Below are 22,157 nucleotides of genomic sequence, written 5' to 3'. Positions count from 1 at the left end.
TTCTCTTTTTTTCTTTTTTCTTTTTTTTTTAAGATCATTTTACCTTTCTTCCTCTGTCATGTGCTGATAAACTGTGGTCTGTTGACGCAACATAGTCAATTCCAAATCCATCATTTGGGTTCTGAATAAATTTAGATTTCTTCTCACCACTTGTAGCTCCTGGAAAGTATTCTGGGGAAATAAAAGTATAATAATGAATCACATCGGAAAATGAATTAAAGTARGTTTGGATCCTGTAACCATATTTGCCCAGATGTGCCCTTTGAATTAACAGCACCTCAGCAACTTAAGCATATGATGGAAGCTGCATTTTGTGTATTCACAATGACTCAAGAAAACAATGCTTTCAGCAGTACAAAAGCAAACAYGTGAAAGGGTTTCTATGTATTTAGATTAATTCCTTTTAAAGATTATTTGCAGGAAGCTCTCTTTTGATGGCAAAGACAAGGAACTGCTCAAAGTTAACACTGTCTGTGACACATTTAAGATGTTTCTTTGTACTTTATGTGGAGTCAGTACCACTACATAAACAGGGTCACTTACTTCATAGAGAGGTAGAATGGATGATCTCTGAGTAGTGTAACCAGCGGCAGATGAAAGATCCTGACCCCTCATCACTGGGTACTAGGGGGAAGAAACAAACAATTTGAAATTGGAAAGGCATCCTCTGCAATGYGCATATGCTCCAAAAACAGCTGCTTTTAAAATACAACCTTCCTGGCATTGACATTTCTGCAGACCATAGAAATATGGGGTTACAAAAAGGAAACCTTAAAAAATGGCAGCACCACTTCTTAACTGGCACTTGTGCCTGAAGCTCAGCAATGCAAGTGTGCTGCAGGTGAAAAGCCAAATTAATCCTGACAAAGTGAGCAGAAATAAAAACTACATTCTTCTGCACAAAGCATTTTATGCCTGAAATTTAGTAGTCTCAGTTGTTTCAGATTATGATAAAAGGAACAATTCCAAAACCAAAACTGAGCGAATGAAACTGTGTACCATTTTGAAATCATGATTACAGTCAAATTTGTCATGGGATTTGCTTCAGTTCTTAGCTTGGGGATTTTTGTTCATTTTGATTTTCAGTCTCAAAAGTCTGAAGACCCCTACTTGCTAATGATCTCTCATGAAAACAAGATCGTTGAAGAATTTCTATCTGCATGCTCTAACAACATATGGAGCAGATACAATTCAGGGATTAGTTACATGTACAGACACAGCACAACAAAGAACAGTTGAAACAGCAAAATGTTTACCTTCTCAAACATGAAAAACACAGCTTGTCAAATATAATTTTGAACGAATTCAAAGGACTATTGACATGCCATGGAAAATTTGAAGCATGTTCATTCACACAGAGAARCCTTGCTCAAACATGACCACATCAAGGGGATGGGTTTATTTTTCCTCTGCCAGCCTTCTCTGTTCCCTGTTCCATCAGCAACTTATTTACTCCTCCTTATCCCTTTTTAAAGTCAGAATAATACATTTAACATCTCAACTTTTTCTTTAGCCATTTAGTATGCTGTGTGCAAATTCAATCTCTGCTGTAGGAAAATGCAGGGAATATATTTTCATACCAACCTCTGCCACGAGAAGGGMTCAAGACCCCAAAATGAAACTAGTTTAGACAAAATATACTGGAAAAAGAACAAGTGAGCTAGATGTTATTATCTCCTGCAATGCCTTTTTTGTTGGTTTTTTGACTGAAGCAGCTAGAGTTCTGGATGTAATACAGAGGTTTCTCCTCCAGCAGGTTTAGTTACCATGATAGGTGTGGAAAAGTCCCGTAGCAACTGTAACCTTACACAAACCAAGGCTGCAATTGGTACACATGACAGAATTCTCCAAAGAAGGCTAAGTTCTGTAAGTACTTTCTCCCARGCACTCCATGAGCACCCCCTTGAGCAATGCATGACTTAAAACACAAGTGACCACAGCTTTCTGCTGCAGAGCTGGTCACAGTACCCAATCTTGCTCTGAGAAGCAGGACCAGTAGATACACCCAAAGGAAGACTGAAGTTACCTCTAATTTTTGACAAGTGGCAAAATTATTTAAATAACAGCAGTCCAAAAAATCCCATCCCACCAGCACACCACCTTCAACATGGTGCAGCCAGGCAAATGTTTGCTCCTGGGTTAAACACACAAAAATTTTAGGTCTGTAGCTGAATAGTATTAATGTATTCATACATACATATTAATGTATTCATATGCTCATACATAATGAATGAGCAGAATCTGTAACTGCTCTGCCCACAYAGCAGGAGAATGAGTTGGATCCTTGCAGGATCCTGAGTTGGATCACTACCTAAGAAAACAGCGGAACCAGGAGGGCAGAGGAGGCACAGCTGGCAATCAGGAGAGGAGGAGTAGAAGGTGCAGCAGAAGTTAGTAAAATTTATGAGCACTGAAAAGATGATCATAGAATCATAGAATACTTTAACTTGGAAGGGACCCACAAGGGTCATCAAAGTCCAGCTCCTGGCCCYGCACAGGGCAGACCCCAGAATCACATCATGTGCCTGAGAGCATTGTCCRAATGCTCCTTGAACTCTGTCGGTCTTGGTGCTGTGAGCACTTTCCTGGGGAGCCTGTTCCAGTGTCCAACCACCCTCTGGGTGAAGAAACTTTTTCCTAATATCTAACCTAAAACTCTCACCTTTAAACACTTTAAATTTGCCGCACTTTAAATCTGACTTGCATAAAATGTCTTTTTTTCCTGATCTGTTAAACTACACAAAGGAATATTCAGGTTATCACCTTGGTTTGATAAGGATAAAATATGAAGTCCCTTTAACAAGTTGGCTTCCTCTTACCTGCGAGAGGTTCTGCAGAGAATTTCTGATGTCGTGTAGGACCCTGCGTAGCTGCATCTCCACAGTGGAAGGTGGGTTGATGGCAAGAGGACGATGAGGAACTCCATGCCTTGGAAAGAAGGGACAGCTGAAGGGGGAAAGCATGGCACCGAARGAAGAGCTCGACATGCTTGGGATACTGTGGGTGCTGAATGTCCTCATGTGCTCGCACAGCGGCCTGTCCTGCCACTCRCTGGGGAGGGAATGGACGGAGCACGTGGACTGGGACATGGCTGCCGGCATGTGCAGRGGACAGCTCTGGACCCTGGTGGGACTGAGCTCCTCGGACAGCCTGCTGGGCCCAGCCTGGGACGCCTCTTTCTTGGGGGACGAAGGTGCAATAAACAGTGTGGATTTGCACACCGGCTGGCTGGAGGCCGCCTCATCCTCATTTCTGTCATTCTCAGACGCTGCTTTCTCATCCTCCTGCTCACGTGTGTACTTGTAGGTGAAAGAAGGAGGGCTGCAGAGAGTCTGTTTTCCTGGATTTAACTGAACGTTCACAGATGACACCACTTTCACTGGATTCAGCAATGCAGTTGGGAGAGACTGAGACCGCCTCAGAGGATAGCCGGATTCAGCAAACCAGAGTCTCTGCTTCCTCAGAAGATCTTTTGACTTAAGCAGAGTGCTCCTGGCCTTGGAATCTGGTGAGCTGGTGATCCTCATCTCAGCTCTCTGCAAGGCAACGTGAACTCTGTCCACAGATGATGGGGAGGAGCCACCACCTTGCAGATACTCCATTGACTTGAGGATATGGTGTGTGTGGTACTGGGGAAACTCAAACACACTGCCTTCCTCCAGCAGGTTCGATTCTTTGGAAATGTCTTCCTCTTTACAGCTGACCTCTCCTTGGACTGCCTCTGATATATGAGATGAGTTGCTTTCTTGTCTTTCATTTTGTTCAGTTTCATAGTCACTCATTTTTCTTTCTTCACTCCTCCTGCTATCACAAGATGCCCCTACCTTTCGTCTCTCTACTTGAGAGATAATATCCTCTTCATCATCATCATAATCCTCCTCATCATCTTCCTCCTCCTCCTCCTCAAACTTATCAAAACAGGGCAGTTCCTTGGCTATCTGTGTCTTCTGCTCCTCACTGTGAGATGTCACAGTTGTTTCACTGTCACAGCTGTCAGCACTGCTTCCCATGCCCTGCAAAGACTCCTGAACCTGGAAAGACAGGAGACAGCAAAGGAGTCAATGTACCAGAGACTCAACTACTGCCTTCCCAGGAGGAAGGCTGAGAGCCCAAGTACACATTCTTAGTATAATGGTAGGTAGCAGAAAGAATGATACACTTAGCGTGCCAGAAGAATGGTGAAGAAGAACAAAGAAAAACCATGGTATCAGATACAGTAGAAGTACAATGCAGTATGGCACCAAAAGGAGATTTAAATTTTTCTAAAGAGAATTTTAATTTTTCTAAAGAAAAAAACTCTTCACATGTTCCTTTGATTTGACAATAGATCCTATATTGTAAGGAATACAGAAGCAGAAGAAGAGTAAAAGCAAAAAGAATAAAACACTAGTATTATAGGTAGTGATGACAAATGKATAGCTGGGTTGTGGTACAGGGCATCTCTGACTTATAAAGGTTCACAGCACTGAAATGAAGGGTAGAATTAGGAAATATATACAGAAAAATGTATACAGAGAAGTGAGGAGAACTGCAGACTTGTGAAACTGTTACAGGACAACATTGAGAACAGGAAAGCCAGTCTGCCCATAAACTCAGYCTGGTTTTAGTTAAAGAATTGTTGAAGACTGAGAGTGTCACATTAGGATGTTAATCTCAATTGAAGACCACACTCAGTACTATCAGCTCATCCTCATCCTTCCTTTCTCCTGATACTTCTTCCCCTTTTCATTCTAAGTCACAGTTTAAACCAGAGCATGTATATGAGGGAGTTGCTAATTCAATAGGTAACAAATAGCAGCAAAAGCATCTAAGAGAAAGGATCTGTGCATTGCAAAGCATATTCTTGAAGCTGGCCTGAGTGGTGTATTTACAAGTGAACAAGACATTTTCCTAAGAGTATGTGGTATAAAGTACAGTCTTGGAAGTTTACCACAGTTGATGCATGAACTAGAAATTTTCCTATCTCTAATTTCTACAGCTCTCACTGTCATTAGGTTATTAATTAGTAGTTCCCTCTAAAGAGATTACTTATGGTGTTTGTCAGGCAATAGTACTTTCTCCARCCATCTAGAAGATTTCAGTCAAGAAGGTCATCTTTGTATGTACATGCCTAACATTGCACTCACTGGCCCTGCCAMAAATTATTATGGAAGACTGTGCAGGTTCAGATATTTTTCCAGTTGAAGGTATTAAAAGAACAAAAGATTATAATGTCTAGGTGAAACTGTGTGGGCTACATGTGTGTCTATCTGTGCTAATCCTCCACCACATTGCTCAATTTTAAGTAAGCTGCAAGAAAGAACTTGGATGGAGGATTCTGGCTTCTTTGTAACACAAAACYCCCTTGCAGAATATCCCATCTCAATGTCAAAATCTCCCTCAGAAATCTTAATTTTGGAAGTCAGAGATGAAAGGCAATATGGTTCAAACTTTGAGTTCTCTCCTGAGTTTCAGAGAAGAGCTATGGGTGCTAGAGTCAATAATTTAACAGTAGATGGCACTAAATTACCATACTTTTAGGAAACAATATATACTCCTCTGTATCCCCATCATCTTTACACAGGTTCTGTTCACTAGCTGCCAAGTTCTCATTTCCCCTAGTTRTGTCATTAACCCGTATTTTCTGAATTCAGCTCAGCACTTGGTCAGAATAAAGCAGTGAAGGTGGTAGAGAAGAGCCTAGCAGCTCCATGGCACAAACCTCGTGCAGTCTCAATACACCCTTTCAAAACAGCATAATAAAAACCATAATAAAAATCTCTTCCCTCTACAGCCAACACAGATAAACGCCACCAATATTCCAGTGAAGGGGCACTTAGCTGCAACATGCCTTTAGTGGGTTCTTAATCAGGTCACAACCAACATAAAGATCAGGAGTGACCAAAATCTTCTCTGAGTCACCTTCTAACAGGCCTGTCAACTTCACTGCATTTGCAGTTCTGTAGGCAGGGGGACAAGTATGTCAGACATTTACGCTCTTTGCAGACACTGAGGATCATTTTTCCCTTTATTCACTTTCTTGCTCTTGGAAAGTGTTAAGCTGATGTTTAAGGGACACATAAAGACTAAGGTTGTATTGGCTTTTATTTTGGTACTCAAYTGAAAAACTACTAAATTGGAAAGGACAGAATACCAGTACCAAAATGAAAAAGCAACATTGATGGATGGACAGGGTGAAAAATTTTTTCCTAGTAACTGCCCAGCAGCTTTAAAAATGCTTGGTGGGCCACAAGGGAAAAAAACATATGGTAGCATAAGAAACAGTTCAGCAGATACAAGCTATAGAAATGAAATTGCTGGAGGTAGCCAGAATCCCATCTCTCTATTCATTTGGGCTGTGGTCTAGGTCCCAGACAGCTAACTGATGGCCTTGAGGTCAGGATCTGACTTTATCTGTCTCTGTTTTCTCTCTGTCTGATTGGCAGGCCTAACAAATCATTGTTACTACTGTGTGAATGTTTTAGGAGAACAGCTCTCCAAAATATCAGATACAATGCTGCGCAAACRTGTAATGAGCCGACATCTTAACACCATGCAGGAACAAAAGCTTTCCCTAAGACATGCAGTCTCTGGTCAGTATCACAGCAATTTCTGAGACTGAGATGAAAGGAACTGGAACAAGAGCATGGAAGCTCAAGATCAACTGAAATTAGTCTATCTTCACAGTAAAGTTATTGTGAAATTGTTTTYATTTTCTGTCAGTTAATTAAAAATAAAAGAAAAAAAGAAAAAACATGCAGGGGGCAGGTGAGAGAAGAAAAGAGACAGTGGAAAGGCAAACATGATATAAAAAAAGAAATTATCAGCAGGATGGCTATAATCTTTCAAGACCTTAATCTCCACCCACTACCAAACAGTGAGAAAATATGCAGCAGACACAGCAAACAGAACACATTGAACTTAGAGCTTATTCCAGTCCCAAAAATACCCAGATCAACCTACCAGAAAAGCTTTCAAATTTGAGCACAGTCCTGTAAGGGACTCAACAGGTCTGGCTCCAAAAAATACAGTTTATAGATCTAGACTGCTGGTCACAGTAGCAGTCAAATATCAACATTCCTCCTATCCTACCCTACTGCTGCACACAATCAGGAGTATTTCAACCAGAGTATGARAGCCTTACCTGAAGCTGATTGAATGGGGAACAATCTGTGGAGGAGTCCTCAGCAAAGCCACTGCTGTCAGAGTGCTGACTCGCTGTCCGTAACAGCTGATCTGTTTCAAACAACCAAAACCCACCATAATTACTTTACAAATCATAGCCTTTCAAGACCAATCACATTCAATATATGCTTTCCTTTCACATCAAAGTAGCATCAAGTGGGTAACAGAATTCCKTTTTAAACTCCACTTTAAATAAAACAGAGAAACAACTTGTTGGTTCCAAGAAAAATCTCACACAAAACTCTACTTGTGAAACTTCAAGCAGCAGTGGAAGAGAAACCATCTTTTACATTTTTCCTTTCTATGTTGTGGRAAAAAACCCCACTCTACAGATATTGCCACTGTTGGAGTTTTCCTTTACAAAGCTGCATCACTGGTTAATTGACATGCAGGCAGTGAAAGAGCTGCTTTTGTGTTGAAAAGTACAGATCTGACACCTCTCCTGATCATGGAGATACTGGAGATCACTGGCCTCCTATCATCCAAAGAAACAGCATCACATGGGCAGAGAGGGTGATGTGGAGGACTCTGCTGGCTGCTGGAGAGGGTCCTCTGCTGGKTTAGTGGACAAATTCAGAACATCCCTTACACATCAATGGCCGATCTGCCAAAGCATATTCCCAGCGCTAATTTCATACATGTGAGATAAGATCCTCCTGCTTGTTCCCTTCTACTTACATTAAGTAAGCATTAAAATAGCCTAAAGAGACTCTAAAACCCTAAGTGTTTCCCAGGAGTGATTTCCTCTGGTGCAAGCACTGCACACACAAAGCAGCTTTGCAGGAGATCTCAGCAAGCCCTGCAGTACWCTATTTATCGCATGTAGCTTGTTCCTGACTGGACACAGGAAGCAGCCACCAAGTGCAAGATTTACCTTATGGTGCCAGAAACATTTCATTCAGCCTGAGGCCAGCATGGGTTACAACCTTGTCTCACTTTTAGGTCTCAGCAGAAGTATAAAAGCTTGGAGATGGGAAGCAACTACAGTGGCCTGTAGCTCCCAGACCCCTGCCACCTCCTCCTCTTCACCCTTAGGTGAGAGCTTGCTGCAATTTTCTCAAAAGCTCAATGCAGAATTTTGCCCCACTTAAATGTCAGCCACTTAAATGTCGTCATATAATTAATCCCAGTTCATGGCTCAATGCATTGGCATGCACTATAAAAACTGTGTTGAAACAGTTGGATATTCAGAACTGATTTTTTAGTACTAATTTTGATGAACATTTTGTTAACACAGATATAAATRAGAGCTTGCAGAGTCTGTGAACACCAGCAGTAGAGGCAAACTGCCCACTAAGCTTCTATATCAGTGATTTCACACAGCTTTAAGGAAGTGCCTTTCAAATTGTGCTGCTGCTCTGTTATCATGGTAGCCACAATATCCTGCGATGACAAACAACYTTTCTACCTCAAAACAGACATCCCCACCCAACTCCTGGAAGACAATGGAAATTACTTCCCTGAGAACTAGACTAGATCTTATTAACTGCCCATACAATTAATACAGCTGAAAAAGCATGCCACAAACAGCTTGTCACTATGGCAGAGGCTGGGGAGCTGTTCCCTCCTTCAAGGTGAATAGTTACCCACCTTTGTTGCGAGACACTTTGGCCTCCTCTCTCTCTTTTCCCATTTTAATTTAAGAGAAAAAAAGACTACTGGTGAAAGCCTTAGGGAGAAGATCCCCACTAGCTCAGACAGAGCAACAGACCAGTGCATGTGCTGGCATCTCTTCTCATGAACAACAAGTTTATTATTGCTCAACAGAATACTGACCGGCCCTCCTATTTCCTTCTCAGTCACTATTTCCTTTTCGGCTTTAAAAAGGAAAATAAAATCTTAATGTTTTCTCAAATCAATTCTTGGTCTTCTAAGGGAAGTACTAAAGTTAAATCAGTCTTTTATATAATTTTCTATAGCATGGTTTTTATTTGAATGCATGCTTATGCACATGCTTTGACAGCCATTCAGGACAGATACTGCCAGTCAAGAGATCAGCCCAGAGCAATCATTCACACCGACCTCATTGCCTTTATCCACGGCAAATGACTGGCACAGTATGAACAGATTCAAACTTCCCTGGTTCCACCTAAGGAGGCAGCCCCTTAATACAGTCATCCCTCACTTTCTGTGCTACAGAGCTGCTAGGATTTTTTTATTTTTAACGTTTTAAAGCCAATCAGAAAAGACATGTTTTCTGAGTAGTCATCTGCTGCCACACCTTACCCTTATCTTTTGCAAGTTCTCAGAGTTCTCCACCACATCACTGTGATGTAAATGCAGTAAAAAATTATAAAGAACTGCTGAATTTCTACCGAATCAGTAATGAAATGACAATGTTTGATGCYGTAGAGAGTGGAAATACCAACTAGTACACTGAATATACAGATACATAATGATATCCACCCTCCTTGTCAGCTACTGATCCAACTATACAGACTGCTCTWTAGCACCTGGCTATCTCTCAGAGTCAAGCAAACAAGGGGAAAATACAACAAATTTTTTTTTAAAGCTACAGAGTTACATTTGGCTCTTGAAGGAACTAGCCATGGCAAACAAAACCAGAAGGAACAATCAAAATTCCCATCCTACTTTAACAGTGTACCAACTAAAATGCCTCTGGTACTGTTGTTTTAAKCTATAAAAAAAAAGAAAATCAAAGTATATTTAGGCACTGAATATATGTGAAAAATGTGTGCATTCATAAATAAACTAAATAAACTGAAAATGTTCTAAACAAGAACATATGGCGAAGAAACAAGTCTGTGGTTTACAAAACTTGTGAGCAGATTCATCAGAGAATCTCTATCAAGGAATTGAATAGTTCATCCATTGTAACATAATAGTTAGCTACCWATGCACTGTCAGTCTCTCCTCTTCTGTGTCACTCAACTGCTCACACAGAAAAGTAATATATGGAAACTGTCCMTGAAGATTTAACATTTGATTCTTGTACCTGCACAATTGGAAAAGCTCTACTGCACTTTGTATTTTATGAGATAATAAATTAACATTTCCAACTTAACTATAAAGTATTTCATTATAACATTAAATATCAGCTGTCCCTTTTTTGCATAYAGGTCACACCCTTCACCCCAGCACTAACAAAACCAGCCCAGCAAGGAKCCCTGCTGCAAAAAACTCTCAGAGTCCCTGGGGATTTCCCAGCATCAGGACAGATAAGCACAGACTCCCACAAATACTAAATCTGTTCCAGATGTTTTCTTCTCACTCCCCCATCTCCAATCTCCTGTGGAGCTGCACCCACAGAGAGCTATAAATATAATAATATATTAAGGAGAGGAAGTGCTGATGATATGCTTTCTTCCCTTTCAAGAACTAAATTTTCAAAACTAGTAACTGCTTTTGACTATCTGACTAAACGTCAGATGCCTTAAATGAAACAGGTCTGTGGCTACTCAAAATTTCACAGAGCCATTGATGTCAACAACCAGGCATCCACAAATTACAATGTCTTGAGAATACTTTGTTCTCTAGGCATTGTACCTATGATTTGCCTTGCTTTAGGGGTATTTTTTGGAATGAAAGGTGCTGCTGTATGGTATGGCAGGAAGAATTTTGTTTTTGAACTAATAAACCTTRCTAGCAGAGAAGCTTTTATTTATAGTGGACATTTGGCAGTGCTGTATGTTTGCAAACTACCTGAAGCTTTTCATTCTTGTGTTCCTAAAAAAACTGAAATAAGAAACATGCTTTAATTGYGAGTCTAAGCAACTACAGACTCTGTTGTTCAACCATAGTAGTCAACAGTCAACCAGACTATTTCAGTAGGAAAGAGAATCTCTTTTTTTTTATTTGAATACTTCACCTCTTATTAAAGGCCCTTTTAACATGCCTTACAAACTTTTATAAATATCAGAGAAAGCATCTACAGCCCTCTCTGAAGATGTAAAATGACACTTCAAGGTTTATAAAAACATGTACCAAAGAACACCAACTCTGCTAGTTGAAAAAGAAATACCACCACATGAAAAAAAATGACGAAAGTATTCTTTCAGGGGAAGCATTCATCTGGAACAATTTTTTTGTTTATGGATGCTTATGCACAGTAGAGACAAAGCCACTGAAAAAGGTGGGTTTGCACAAGGATCATTGACTGAAATTACATTGCAACAAAAGACCTGTGGTTGAATTTCATGCTGATCCCACCTCAGAATATTGTTAGTGAGAGGGGCATTTCACATTCAGACATTTTTAATAAGTGACCATTAACTCTGGATGCCTTCAAAATTGGTGAAAATCTATTCCCCAAGAAAACAGGCCTCTATGTTATCTCGTGTTGTACAACTTCCCCAAAAAGAAAAAAAAAAAGTTTACAGTTTTTTACATTTTGTGTAAGTTCTCCATCAAATATTCTCCCTCTTGGCAACTTTACTGAAATTCACACAGAACAGACTCTTAAGTTTTTCACATCTTCTAGGTGAAATAAAATGCAGGTTTTAGACTAACTTTTAGCAAATGTGCAGGCATTGCTACCTTTGTTAGATAAGTCACAGAAACCTCTAGGCAATGCCTGCATGATAATAAAGTGTCACCACTAATCTGTGCCAAGAATATTCAGAAATAGGTGGGAAACCCATCATGGCCTGCCTCTGTCAGAGTGAAGTCCCACTGCTAGAACTGCTGGTACCTTTCAAYAGGCACACATGGGACCATCTGAGTTTTCTTCACTGCATGGTGGAGGAAGAGCAAAATAAGTAACTACTAGGAGCAGAAAACAAAATTAGCAATTCAGAAGATGAAAAAATTTATTTTTCTCTTCYCTAACTGCAGCTCCTGCTTCCTTAAGTTGATTTTCTCTAAAAAGCTCTCTGAAGCTGGTGAGGCTAGGCAAACAAAAGACCTGCCCTGCAAAGACTGCTCCTCTTTTCATGAAATCAGCTAAAGCAGGTGGTAATGAACTTCAAAATCTGTTAAGAAGTACTGGGAACAGTTAGAAATTCAGTTTCTGGAAATCCTTCTGAGTAGCCTATGTTAGCAGCAGAGGAAGCTCAGTGAGCACCARGCTGTGCTGTGCAAAACGCTGATGAGCAAGTAGCACAAGCTATCAACAATAACCAGGCATCACCTTCCAACACTTAGTCCAGGGCATTCTCATCCATGTTAATGCAATTCAACTGACAGTTCACAAGATTGTCAATCCATTTGTGAAAATGCAAAGAAGATGATCTCTGTTTCTTAAAAAACTTGACTAGCATCTCTGTTTAGTATCTAGAGATGCTTGTCATGTTTCACCARGAAATCGCATCTAAACATTTCACTAAGAGCGACGAGCTCTAGCTCTTCTTCAATACACATATCAATGGACTTCACTTGCCAACATGGGGCAAAGTAACAATCACAAAATGAACTTAAAAATCTGCTTTCCCCCACTCCCAAGCCATAAAACATGTAAATAAGAGCTTGAGATGAAAGCACAAACTAAGTGTACCACAACACAAGTGCACAATGTTTTCCACATGAGGGACTATGATTTCCACGTGGGTGTAGAGACACTAGTTTTCTGTGTACGCAGCCTGCAGACAGTGCAGTAGTGCATAGGAGAAAGCTGCATGTATCATGCAATTTAGGTTTAAAACAATATAATTTCAGTYTAAATGGGTGTCTTAAATTACAGGGTCTACTAGGAAAAGAAACYCCACACAATCTGAATTAACATTTCAGGCTCTCTGAGCTATCATCAATTACACAAAAGTGAAAACTGCCAGTGAGATTATAGGGCTGTTGCCTTGCCTGTAATTTGGTTGCCACTTTGTAGTAATGTTCTGTGATTTAGCTAAAAAAGAAACCCAGATATTTTTTATTTCTAGAGAGTAAACAAATTTCAGAAGCTTAAAATATCTGAATCAGCCTTTCAGAGACAGAAGGGCACTCAGCAGTCTGCTGTCTCACAGAAGTTGCAGTCTACTCACCTTTCCTTGACTTGGTCACTGCTAGTTGGTGTGTAGCTGAAACGTGAGGTAGATCCCCCTCGGTACTCTGGATCTAACAGGAAGAGGAGATGAATATTATGTCAGACCAACTGSAATATGTTCCTGTGCTTAAGAATGCCTAACACATATACACTACACATGCAGGAGGAAGCTTTGTTGGCTTTTTCTTCAAATTCAACAGCTCGAAGGAGCAAATCGTTATCTCCCTGAACGAGCTTTGGTCAGGCATTTAGCAATGCTCCTGGAGGACAAGAGTGATCCTGGGGCAGACCTCTCACCCACAGCTCCCACCCACAGGACTCCCTTCTGGTTACACACAGACCTGGAAATCACATCCTGTGACAACACAGAGCTCTCAGTTCCTCTTCAACAGAACACTAAATTTACTGTGTGAAAACATCTCTGACTGCCTTTACCATCTTTTTCCAGTCAGAACTCTTGGCCCCTCATTTGAATAAAAAGAATCAGTACAATACATTTAGAAAAACATGTCAAGAGGAGAGCACACAAGGACTGTAATCTGCTGCCTTACCAACTATTTCCTACAAGCCACCAGTCCTCCAGCAGAAGGACCTAGACTCTGCCAGTACCTACTCCAGACTTCACCATGCCACTACTCATGGAACTACTTCTTGTGTCTTCCAGTACAGAAAAGGAAGATAATGTATTCAGATCTAAGCACATTCCAAGTGGGAAACTTAAAACTACATAAAATGAATCCTTTTACTCAATTACTTTCTGAAACACAGTCTTTTTCTTAAGAAAGCAGTTTGCAGGCAAACATTCAAACAACTAAAAGAATATGCCTAAAATCTCAACAAGGAGGCCTTTGTTTAGCTCAAAMTCTAGAATATGTTCTCTCTTTTGCATGATCCAGAAAAAATCCTAATGGATCACACGCAGGTCTACATGTACAACCCCCAACCCAAATATCCCCAACCCTTCCCTCTAACGGGCTGCTGGCCCAGTTTCAAAATTACCATGTGAWGAATTTATGTCCATTTCTTTAACTACTTAAAAATGTAAATCAAGATAATTATGTTTATAAGCCAAAATGAGTGTTTGACTAAAGAAGAGGTTATATTTGCATTGATATCATGTGTATAGCAGCCACAAGRGTGCATATTCTCAGCTACAAGAAGTTTTGAGGAGTACTTGGCCTGAACTTTTCACCATTAATAAGTAAGCATCATTACTTTTGCACAATAAACCTAGAGACYTCTTTTCCTTTAGGAGATGAAGGCTGTACCAAAGGCACAAACTCTTATTTCATCCAGATGCATGGGAGCATAGAAGGGGCACACCATTTAAGATTAGGAAAGATTTAGTTTGGTTTTTTTTTTTTGTTTGTTTTTTTTTTTTTTAATACAAGGAACAGCAAGTGATCTTACAGACACTTTAATCAAAGTGACCTTCCAGGAAAGGTGTCTTGATTCTCTCACACCTCCCAGTTTCTGATGGCTAAATTTGCAGCCTTCCAACAGCTAAGACTCTTCTCATTTAAATACCATCCACCTCCTCTCCTAGGCTGAGAGATGGTGTTCCAACCGTGTTCACAGCACAGTGCAGCTCTTCAAGCACACAGCAGCTCCTTCCCCATCCCTTCAGCCAATATTCATGCTGGTAAACGACCTTCAGGACTGTCACTGGCCACCTCAGGAGCGGGCGTTTGGGGGAAATCCTGCCCTGACTCACTCTTGCACTAGCTATCTTCACAGCCACAGACTTCCGAAGGGCACGCAAACCTCCAAGGCATTTGTAAGCATGGAAACAACTTCCTTGATATATCTGTCATCTTTCTTATGGAAAAGAATGCACTCCAAGCCAAGCTAGGGAAACAGGGGGAGGAGTTATTGTCGCTGCTTCTAATATTCTATTTATTATTCATTACACTCTGCTTAGAAATGCCCMAAAATAAAATCACACTGACAGGAATTGTTCTAAAATGTCTTCGACAAAACTGAATCCCTCCCTCCSAGGGATCTGTAGGCAGTTGATAAGTATATACTGTATTGCATAAACAAGAAATTCACCACAATCCTGTCCCACATCATTCACTGGCGTGCCGAAACAGCTGTGTTTGTACCTGGCATCACCACACTAAGTGTGTCAACCAAAACACATTGCATTTGCGCAGAATTCAGCAAGTGCTCACAGTCAAGCTTACTCCGAAGGAAAGATCCACTCCTCTTTTTAATACACACACACACATATAAAATACATTAATTGTTTCAGTTTTACCCTAGGTTAGCAAAAATGGATTTCTCCTCTGAAATAGGCAGCAAAATGCATGTTGCTCAGTCCCTCCAGTTGTTCCAATGCAAATATTTTTGTAGCTRCACAACAAGCTGTATCAAGAAAATTATCTGGCTGAAAACTAAGCCAGGAAAAAGAAATAAATCAAAATATAGTGGGCTTCTTTTTTCCCTCTCAACTGGACCAGTCTTTTGCTCTAGTTCCGTAGATGGCCACACAACATTGTGGGTGAGGACACACTGGAATAAACAAGTGGCAGGAACCACAAGAGGCTTGATTAGCTTTTTCTGCTTAATGAGTGTCTTCAGCTAAAACATTACTTGATTTAGAAGAACTTGTCATGACAACATGACACTAGACACAGTATCTACTAAATCATCACTTCATTGTTYGCTATGAAACTCAGGGGCTTCCATGTTCACTTGCTTTCTTCATTTCACCAATGAAATCACAGTATCTTCCATTTTGTATATTGATTTCACACACACACAAAAGTTTACTGCTGAAATTTTAACAAGAGTCACACTGAAATGTGTCCACAAAAGTATCGATTAATTTAGGTGTTGTAAGACAGTTCTTACAATTTGGGCTGCAAGTCATACAAAATTGCATTCTTAAATCTGTAGGCTGCATGTTTACTAGCCTAATAAACAAATCACAGGAACCTGGAAATTAAAATCCCTTTGGGACAATTATCAATATTAAAATAGGTATCTATTTTAGGTATTCTATTATCTATCTATTCTAAATAGGCATTTATGAAGATATTAAAGGACAGCCAGCACAGAATTTGTAACTAAGCCRTTGCCAAAAGTCATGTCACAGTGACTTTCAATGTGCTAATTTCCAGAGAACAAATAAATCAACTTATAGTAGATAGTTATCAAAACCGAAAGTTGCACAAGATGAGCACCTCACCCTGTGTAAAAGCTCCTCTTCTGTTTCACGCAGCAACATTCTTGCCTTATTCACAAATTTATTTTAAATCAACATCAATTAAAAAAGTGACTTCACTTTTCGGCAACAAAAGTAATGTGTTCTAGTTAACAATTTAAGCAAAATAAAAATTAAACCCCCAAGGTTTTGGTGTATACAAAGCCTAACCTAGATCTACTTACAAAGGAAAATTTCCTAGGAGYTATACCACTGATTGCAATTACCTGAACTTGATTTGAAAAAGAAAAAGACAACTTTCCCACTGACTCTCAGAAACAACAGCAGCAACAGCAGCACCAAGTTACTTCATTAAACGGATCAATTAAAGCAGCCTACAAYTGCTGAGAAACTGCAACATCTACTCAGAGAATTTGAAACATTCCTGGAGAAAACACWGTCAACTACACAGGAGGGAACATTCCTCTGCTGGCAGACAGCGAGTTATGTAAACTGTATGCACAAGGATAATCATGTATCTATCTTCACTCACCTCTTCCATCTCAAAGGAGTCCTTCTGCTGCAGCATTAGGTTGGTTATGGACGGGTTTGTGAGGGGAGCGCTGGGGTCTCTTCCTGGCAATGCTGTGGACAGTCTCTGTGTCAGGACACTGCTGTCGGATGTGCTGGAACTGCTGCTGAGCCCTGGAGAGTCTAAAAGTCCTGGTTCTTCACAGGATCTATCCTGGGCACTAGGCAGCCTGCCACCCTGCATATCTGCTGGTGGCACSGTACCCTCCTGATCATCACCAATCACAGCAGGGAGGTGCGCAGGTCTCTCTGCGTTCACAGCCTTTGCCTGACTGCTGCCTATCTCCTCCTTTACAGTAGCCAAAAAAGAGGCACAGTCTTTCTTTTTAGGGTATTTTTGCAATTTAGATTCATTTTTAACATCATTTTCCTCACTCCCTACTTCAGCTGGACTTTTCCCTTTGTCAGCAGGTGAAGGACTTGAGCAGCCGCTGCCATCAGCTTGCTGAGAGCTACACAGGTTGAGTTTGGACAAGGTCTTGATTAACCGACTGGCTGTGTTGCTGCGATTCAAAGGGGGAGGGCTGGATGCCTCTTTGCTGGAAGACACTGAGTTCATACTACCAATTTTCTGCAAAGGAGTCCCAGAGACTTGAGAGTACAAAGAAGAAAAAGCATTGGCCACAGTAGTAAGCACTTCAATCTGACGAAAACGACCTGCATGAGAACGAAACACAAGGCAAAGCTGAAGAGGGAATTTTGATCATAACCTCTGCCCAGCCCCAYAAACCTCCTCCTACTTTTATTGAGGCCCCCTACGGCTGAATGAACACTGCCTCAGCCTGTAACATGAAAGTGATACCGTACTATGGAAAAAAAAAGAAAAAAACCTTTGCAAGAATGTTTATTAAATGCACAAGAACAGCGTGCAAGGTTCTCCCAAAGTAACTAAGTGGCATATGTGTGTGTGAATGCAAGTTGATTTACAAAATGCTAGGAAGAAAAGTCTTACATTGCTCTCTCTATCTACAACTACAAAAGGACAGCTATGCCCTCATTTCAGCAACACTCATTACTGATCCAACAAAGGTCCTGTCCAAGTCAATAGAAATACTGCCCCAGATTTCAACAATGGCAGAAATAGGTCACTGCCACCCAGAAAAAAAATCCCACCCAGAAAATGAGGAATGCCAGAAGGGCTACTGCCATTTGTTTCAGGGCTCTAAAGCTGCAACAGAAGACAAGATAAGAGTACAAGATGAGAATGATACAAACCAGAAGGGAGCATACCTTGCCTTTTATTTCCCTCCCCCACTACAAACCCCTTCCACCCACCCCCAGCAGTACCACCCTGGTGGTCACCTCTTGCCTATTTAAGACCAAGCAAGAATTTTACTATGAATTCCAAATGGAATTTGGCTTTAGGGTGCAACAGAGTTTTGCCAGAATATTAGATATGCACCTCTTTTGGGGGTGTTTCCATAGTTAATAAACTCATAAATAAACTGTGCTTTGAAAACATACTTACTTGTTAAAGCAAAACTAGGATTTTCCACTTCCATGCGCTGTATTTGGGCATTCAGAAACACTTTGATATCTATCCCTCTGGCAAATGATGAGGAATTAAAAAATCTTGCTGGAATTTTTGAAGCAATATCTGGTTCATCTCTTCCAAACCCAAGGTTATAGAGCACTTCTTCAGGATCTTCCTCATAAAGCTCCAGTAATTCAGAAACACTAGACAAAGGAAAGATGTTTACCATCTACCTGTCTCCTCTTAAGATCCAGTTCCTTCTGTCCAACTGCTAACTCACCCCAGTAACCAGTTCGGTTCATTGAACTTTTGACTTCCACAGCTCAGCCTAGTTTTAGAAATAACTGTGGAGATCTCTGCATCTAAAATTTTGGTTCCATTAGCCATTGGCYCAGATATCACAGATCCAATCCTGTAATTTCTAAAATCAGTCCTATTCTGCAAAGCTAAAATTCTAAAATGCCATTAAAATTTCAAGACTTCTGATGTTTAGATCCATTTGTTACGATTTACTGAAAACCACAACTAAAAACAAATAGAMGTTTTTCAAACAATCAAATGAAAATTCCCTTCTCAGCTACTAAATGCAACAACGCACAGAAAACAAGCCAAGCTTCTTCAGCTGAGAAACAGACATTCAAAGCATAGGAGTCTTTTACCTTGAAACAGTCGTGCTGCTTTTCCCAGAGCCAGTGGAATTCATACTTCTCCCCTTCTGATGGAACTGCAGCCTCCTGTCCTTTGCCAATACACCATTGCTGTCAACACAGAGAGGACCCCTGTGATAAACCTCTTTTTTTCAGGGACCTGATTCTCTGTCTCGCTGGAGAGCTAACCCTCCAGCACTGCTGAATTTCTCTTYCCCCCTTCAGTGTTATCTGGTTTATATTAGCCATGTCATTTATTGAAATACAAAGGCAAACCCTGGGCCACCTCAGTAAAAATGTACCTAGATGGTATGAATTTGAAGGCAAATGCGAGCTGAGAAAACATATTCCTGATCTGCCCTTGCTGCCCCACCCTCCCTGGTCCCACCCTTCTCCASTAAGGAAGACCAGCCTCGGATGAGCTGTCCTTGCCCTGCCTTTCCCTGCCTCCCCTGGGCCGCTGCCTCCTCCAGCAGGGCCACCTCTCCGTGGCAAGGGCACCCTCTCCCTGCCTCAGGTACCCAGATCACTCCCAGCCACCACCTGCCTGCCAGCAATGCACGACTGCGACCTGCCTGGACCTGGCTGGGAAAGCTGAAGAGGCTCCAGCCTGGGGGAAGTGAAGCAAGATGAGTTCCAACCCACACTGCTGGCCAGTCTCCTCCCCAGTCCCAAACTATTTCTTCCCCGCATCTGGAGAAGCTGCCTGAGCATTAGGTGGTATCTCGGATTCAAACATACTTTTAYGGCTAATTTCTCTGGGGAACAAAATGCTCCCCCCCAGAACCAAGAAAGCTGGCAGAGGGTTCACCTAAATGTGTGTATGCCTACTTATGGAGCCCAGCTCAGGAAGAGTAGAGAGGATGCTGCCCACAGCAGCTGTGCAGTGTTCACTGAAGTCTCCGTGGGGTTTTAGTTTCAGCGCGTTTTATTTAGAAGCTCTAAYCGTCTCGCTCAAAGTCTTTTTCACCCACTCCCAAAAGACATCTACTGTGACAGGCAAAACTAATTTTCCCTTGAAATTTCTGAAACAGTGAGCAATCAGTGAGGTAAAGAAGGTTAATCATAACAACTTACTAAGATTCGTCTTTTTTCTGTTTTCCTCCTGCTACTCCAAAATCTATGTTAGGTCTGCTGAAAGAATAAAAATCTGATTTTTTTTTTTTATCTGCATCTCCTAACAACTGTTTCTTTGTTATCTGGATCTTTACCTTCCCTTTCATGTAAACAGAYGTGAGCAGAAAGCTTTAGCTCTGTGGTAGCCCCCATAACTCCCACTGTCTGTTCTCCCTCCTGCCCTTCAGTATAAATATTCCTCTGAAGTAAACAAACACAAAAAAGATGTTTACCATGTTTCTGTTTGGGTATCACTCCGTAGTTGATTAGCTGTAGAGAAAGAAGGAGAAGAAGTTACATCCAGACCTTTTCATACACTTCTCACCATCAGTATGAGGAAGCAGACAGTGAGCGTATTTACCAACAGTTCTGCATAAACCAGATTTTACTTTTTCCATATAAATGTGATTGTCAAGGGTTTCTAAAATATGGCTGATATAAAGACAATCTGGTTTATTCAAGCTCTGTTTAAAATCAAATCTCACATGAACACACATTTACATACTGTCATTAATCTTARAACTTGAAATATAAATTGTGATAAGCTGGTAATCGTTATATAAACCATTTATTGCTTTGCAACTGAAGACACAATTACCAGCTGCAGGGCTGTTCCTGGGTGGGAAGGGGAGGAGGACAAGCAGGCATGCAAAGATTGCTCCACCAGAGAAGTACAGAATGTAAGAAAGGCAGCCAGCCTCACGGCTAGATGCTGAGACTGTATTTGTTCGTCTGTTAATCAGCAAAGTGGGGCAGGGCCCTGGCTGCCTGAGCTGTGCAATACATGGGCAAGAGCTCAGTGAAGCCCTTGGTGCTGATGGGGCCACTGGATGTGCTCAGAGTTGAGAGGGCTTGGGAAGGAGGTTGTCTGCCAGGCACCAAGCACCTGGTCACCAGGCTGACAGGGAAGTCAGCACTTTCTGCAGCTGCATCACCTGGGAACATCCCAGGCAGCAGGCATTATTTTTTGAACCTCACACCTAAATYATGGGTTTCCCAAAGAGGTAACTCAGTATTAACAACTTGCCCCAGGAGACAGGCAAGGAACACGTATCTGTTGTAGCAGCCCTCAGAATGAGCTATGAAAAGAATGATGTCACACACTGCCAGGAAAACCCTGCATCTTGACTCGCTGTGCCAGCAGGGTAAAGTCAGCAACCAAGAGTAAAGCRTGGAAACCTCACAACCACTCTCTTGCTTTCAGAGGCATCACAAGAAATATATGCAAAGCACAGATCCCACATCTCTTCTTTTAAATATTCTTGCCTTTAACATGAAGGTAAGCCTATCTGTAAGGATTATCCAGTGACTAAGCTGAACAGCTGAACTATAGGTTTGACCAGCTCAGCAGTGGGCTGGGGTTACAGGTCCCTGCCTATTGCCCTCTGTACCATTCACACAGGGCTCTGGCTTGTATCTGGGCTCAGGCAGTCAGGGCTGCACAAGGACAGGCCATTCATACCAGCCTCAAAGGGGCTGTCTGTCTGGCAGGGCACGCAGCACTACTCCAAGCAGCTCTGTTGTCCTCTTTTTCTTGGATGGAAAACAAAGCCCAGCAGAAACACACACATCCTTACCCAGAAAAATCAACCAGCAATTCTAGTACTGGGACCTTTTCATCTGAACAAGCTAAAACATGCTAAAGACTCATTAAAAACAGAAGTCCTTGGAAATTATAAGGAAAAAAATTGAAAATAAAAAAGTGACATGATGTACTAAAATGCACTGGTTCGTGTAGTCTTGGTCATATGCTGAGACCCTTGGATTATCATTACAAAGAAACTTCCTACGAAATCTTTGTACTGCACAGAATCCAAGTGGAAAAGACTGTCAATAGGAAAATTTAATCCTATTTAATCTATTGCAGYAGGAGAGTCATTTACTGCTTTTCCATCATTATCAGATATGATCATTACCAGATAAACTCTTTTCCTTAGAAGTCTCAAATCTTTAAAAATTAAAAATATTTCCTTTCCCCAGGCCTTGTCCCACTGCTTTGACACTACTGGCAAGAATAATGTGAAAGGAAAGGACTTTCTACTATACCAGTTCTGGCACTTAGCAAAAGCTGTAGTTCAAAAA

The 22,157-nt window shown here is 41.2% G+C and overlaps 1 protein-coding gene across 2 annotated transcripts in view; it reads right to left on the bottom strand.

Moving 5' to 3' along the window:
* Positions 1-22,157, bottom strand: part of ITPRID2 (ITPR interacting domain containing 2) — a 39,777-nt gene that overhangs the window by 10,165 nt on the left and 7,455 nt on the right. Inside the window, exons 6-15 of one of the 2 annotated variants that reach the window (XM_057363747.1) lie at positions 20,309-20,345; positions 20,037-20,093; positions 18,972-19,070; positions 18,307-18,515; positions 16,801-17,495; positions 13,098-13,170; positions 7,124-7,215; positions 2,820-4,031; positions 544-624; positions 44-171 (exon numbers count right to left, since the gene is read on the bottom strand). In XM_057363747.1, coding sequence (XP_057219730.1) covers positions 44-171; positions 544-624; positions 2,820-4,031; positions 7,124-7,215; positions 13,098-13,170; positions 16,801-17,495; positions 18,307-18,515; positions 18,972-19,070; positions 20,037-20,093; positions 20,309-20,345 — 2,683 coding nt within the window. The remainder of the gene's footprint in view (positions 1-43; positions 172-543; positions 625-2,819; positions 4,032-7,123; positions 7,216-13,097; positions 13,171-16,800; positions 17,496-18,306; positions 18,516-18,971; positions 19,071-20,036; positions 20,094-20,308; positions 20,346-22,157) is intronic. The other variant, XM_057363748.1, reaches the window with a different exon arrangement.

The sequence above is a fragment of the Malurus melanocephalus genome, unplaced genomic scaffold (genome assembly GCF_030028575.1).
Source record: "Malurus melanocephalus ecotype Western Australia unplaced genomic scaffold, MMel_1.1 scaffold_30, whole genome shotgun sequence".
NCBI lineage: Eukaryota > Metazoa > Chordata > Aves > Passeriformes > Maluridae > Malurus > Malurus melanocephalus.
This window is presented reverse-complemented; position numbering and strand designations above follow the sequence as displayed.